Source organism: Saccopteryx leptura, chromosome 1 (genome assembly GCF_036850995.1).
Source record: "Saccopteryx leptura isolate mSacLep1 chromosome 1, mSacLep1_pri_phased_curated, whole genome shotgun sequence".
Taxonomy (NCBI): domain Eukaryota; kingdom Metazoa; phylum Chordata; class Mammalia; order Chiroptera; family Emballonuridae; genus Saccopteryx; species Saccopteryx leptura.
Genome location: NC_089503.1, coordinates 384,081,147 through 384,085,006, shown reverse-complemented (window position 1 = coordinate 384,085,006; position 3,860 = coordinate 384,081,147). Strand labels below are relative to the sequence as shown.

The 3,860-nt window shown below is 54.1% G+C and overlaps 1 protein-coding gene across 1 annotated transcript; it reads left to right on the top strand.

The window, feature by feature from the left end:
• Positions 1-1,096: 1,096 nt before the first annotated feature.
• Positions 1,097-1,447, top strand: LOC136388486 (small ribosomal subunit protein eS12-like). Its single transcript, XM_066360313.1, has one exon. The coding sequence runs from the start codon at positions 1,097-1,099 to the stop codon at positions 1,445-1,447; it is 351 nt and encodes a 116-aa protein (XP_066216410.1).
• The last annotated feature ends 2,413 nt before the right edge of the window (positions 1,448-3,860 follow it).

Here is a 3,860-nt window from a genome sequence, read left to right as displayed (position 1 = left end):
AGGACCCCCCCGGGCTGGGGAGAGATTTCATCCAGCACAACCCCTGCCCTAGAGCATGGCGGAGCGTGGGCACACCCCAACACACATCCCCACTCCCCCGTTTAGGGTACAGGCTTCCTTCTTCTCTTGCTGCTTTTCAAGTTGGGATGTGGAGCCAATACTTTCAGGGAGAAGGCAGATTAATCAACAAAAGAAAATATAACATTGGATTACTCAGGATAGGCTAGCCTATGCTGCTGCAACAAACTGCCTCCACATTTTAGCAGCTTAAAAGTGATCCAGCGCCCTGGCTGGTTGGCTCAGAGGTAGAGCATCAGCCCAGTGTGTGGATGTCCGGGTTTGATTCCCAGTCAGGGCACACAGGAGAAGTGACCATCTGCTTCTCCACTCCTCCCCCTCTCCTTTCTCTCTCTCTCTCTTTCTCTCTTCTCCTCCCACAGCCATGGCATGGTTGGAACAAGTTGGTCCCGGGTGCTGAGGATGGATGGCTTCACTGCCTCTCTTCAGGTGCTAAAATAGCTTAATTGCTGAGCAATGCAACAACAGCCCCAGATGGGCAGAGCATCGCCCCATTGGGGGCTTGCGGAGATGGGTCAGGGCACATGCGGGAGTCTGTCTCTCTGCCTCCCCGTTCTCACTTAAGGAAAAAAAAAAGTGATCCAGGTTATTTCTTATTCACATTATGTATGCATTGGGTGTGTGTGTGGTGGTGGGGGGAGGGCAGGCGTCTGTTTTTCATCCTCTTCTCTCAGGGACCTGGGTGCAGACGCTGCTCTTCCTTGTGTTTCTGTAACTCCAAAGGTGGCCGTGATCACTGGCTCTTAAAAGTTCTGCTAGAAAGGACGGTCCCCACTCCTGCCCACATTTCCCTGGCTGTAGAGGACAGGGGAAATCAATCTGATCACTGTCCGAAGGAGACATGAAAATACTGGTGACAGCATGAATGACAGAGCTGCAGGCATACTGGGGAAGAGTGAGAGCTGTTGGAGACACACTCCCTCATCTGCAGGAATGAATAGACGGTAGTCTCTCTCCTGCGGCGGCGGCGGCTTGCGTGCGTGCGTTCAAGATTCGGCTCCATCCACGCGCCACCACCATGGCCGAGGCCGTGGCCGAGGGAGGCATTGCTGCTGGAAGTGTAGTGGACGTCAGTCACCACTGCTTTACAGGAGGTGCGGACGACCCCGCATCCTCCATGGCCTGGCGCGGAATTCACGGAGCTGCCAAAGCCTTAGCCAAGCGCCAAGCCCACCCACTTGGTGTCCTTACATCCAGCTGTGATGAGCCTGTGTATGTCACGTTGGTGGAGGCCCTTTGTGCTGGACTCCAAATCGACCTCATTAAGGTGGAGAACAACAAGAAACTAGGGGAAGGGGTGGGCCTCTGTGAAATCGACAGAGAGGGCCGGACCTGTGGCGTCGCAGTGGAGAAAGCCTGGACCTGCTGAGGTCGTAGGTTCAAAACCCCGGGCCAGCTTGGTCAGGGCACATCTACGAGTGGATGCTTCCTACTCCTCCCCTCGCCCTTTCTCTCTTTCTCTCTCTTCCGTCTTTAAAAAAATCAATACATCTTAAAAAAAAAAATCTACAGAGAATGGGAGACCCCATAAGGTGGTTGGCTGCAGTAATGTGGGGGTTAGGACTGTGGCAAAGAGTCTCAGGCTAAGGATGTCACTGAGGCCTGAAATGAACAAATAAACTTGGCTTTTGTGTCTCAAAATAAATAAATACATAAAAATAGAATACGGTAAGAGTACTTATCTCGTGAGGCTGTTGGGAGGATTCTGTGGAGATTATCTGAGTAAATGACTAAGGTGCAATGTTCTGTCCGAAGAGGATCTTCAGAGAAGATCGGCTCTGAGGAGCCAGGGAAGCACCGCTGAAATGGAAGGGTAAGATGGAAGGGTCCTCGGAGAGCATGCATTCCGACGCTTCTCCAGTCCGTTTGGGTGCCAGGCACTGGGGCAGTCCAGAGCCCTCTACGAAGCACCGTGAACCGAGAGATTGTGTGATAGGAAAGCGTACTCTGAAGTCTCCAGAAACAGGAAGACTGTCAGACCAATACAGCCCTGCGTTCCCAGGCTTTCCCGCTCACTGCGTGTCTCACGGTTCCTTCGCGGCGTTATCTGGGACCCCTTGCTGCCAAACAAACAGCACGAGTACCAGTTGCTAATGGTTCAAGAAAACTCTATGGGAGAAAACCCGAAAATTAGAGCTCTTCACATCTGCCTCTACGTCATTTATAATAGCAGGCAGACCATGTTGGCCCAGCTGTGGGACTCCAGTGCCGTTCAGAGGCAGGATTTGAAAACTACCATCTTGGCCCTGGCCGGATTGCTCAGTGGATAGAGCGTTGCCCGGCATATGGACATCCCAGGTTCGATTCCCAGTCAGGGCACACAGGAGAAGTGACCATCTGCTTCTCTCCCTCTCCCTCTCCGCCTTCTCTCTCTCTATCCCTCCTGCAGCCAGTGGCTCTTTGGCCCCAGGTGGGTTTGCCTGATGGATCTGGTCGGGGCACATGCGGGAGTCTGTCTCACTGTCTCCCCTCCTCTCATTTAAAAAACAAAACAAACAAAAAACAGAAAACCACCATCTAGTCCAGGCTGCTGGTCGGTCAGCCTGTCCTGTCCCTCCAGGGCTTTCTCCCCAGCTAAGCTGACAGCCCGCCCCAGGCTCAGCCTGTCCTGGGAACAAATAAGATGAAAGCTCTGTGTTCTGAGCATCCCCGTCCTTTGGTGTGTGGGGGGGCGGGGTGGGTGGGGTGGGTTGAGGTGGGGAGTGTGCTGACCTCCAGCTGGCCAGGCTGGGACTCCCCTTCTCCTCCCGTCCTCACAGACAGCTGGGCGGCCTCCCTCCCCCCACACCTCTGGCTACCAGGGTGGGTCTGTGTCCCCCTGCCGTCCCCCGTCCCCCTGCCGTGACTCCAGCCCTGCCACTACCAGCCCAGTCACCCCCTGAAGAGCCATCTCAGCAGGGATTACTGCCATGGGCTCCCAACGCCCTGGAGCACAGACCGCCCCACTCCACTCTGCACCCCTCTGAGCAGGCCGCCTGTCCCCCGATGTGCCTCCCTGCACTCCACCCACCCTCACCCCCAAACCTGTGCTCTCTGCACCCCTGCTCAGGAGGCCTTGACTCTCCGCGGGCCCAAACCCGAGTCCCTTCCAAGCAGCACAGCGGAGCCGCTCCTGCTGGCGTCCGGGGTGTCCTGGGCATTCCACGTAGAACCTGGTGTCCCCACTGCGTCACCCCGGCACTGCCTGCCTGGGCCCTCTTCCTAGGACGGCTTTGCTGTGCAGTCTCTGCATCTCAGACTCTCTGGGGCCCCGACGTGTTTGCTCTCTGCAGGTTACCCTGAGAGCTCCTTCAGGACTGCGTTGAGCAGCAGACCGTTTCCACTAGGTCACTTCTCTGCAGAGTTGTTTTGGATTTCGCAGACCGATAAAACTTTCAAAAAATTTTGGGGACGGACAGAATTTATGCATATATGTTAACAACCTACATAATAACCACGTAATGACACAGAAAACCGAACAAAACGGCCATTGTGTTATTGCTTTTGTTTCATAAAACACATTGAACCTCTCTCCCCTCCCCAATAGGAAGGATGTAATTCCACAATAAAGAATCATTCTTTAAATACATTTATCTTTAACCAAATAAACCACAATACCCTTACTTTTTTCAGTTCGCTGTAGACCAGGAAGAACATTGTCATGGAAACCACTAGAAAGATGCAGGAAAGAAAGAGACACTGGAGAAGGTCAGAAGGGGGAAGGCAACAGGACCGGAAATGAAGGGGGGAGACAGAGGTCCGCCAGTGAGGGGCTCCCCTGCCCTGCACTGCTCCCCATTCTC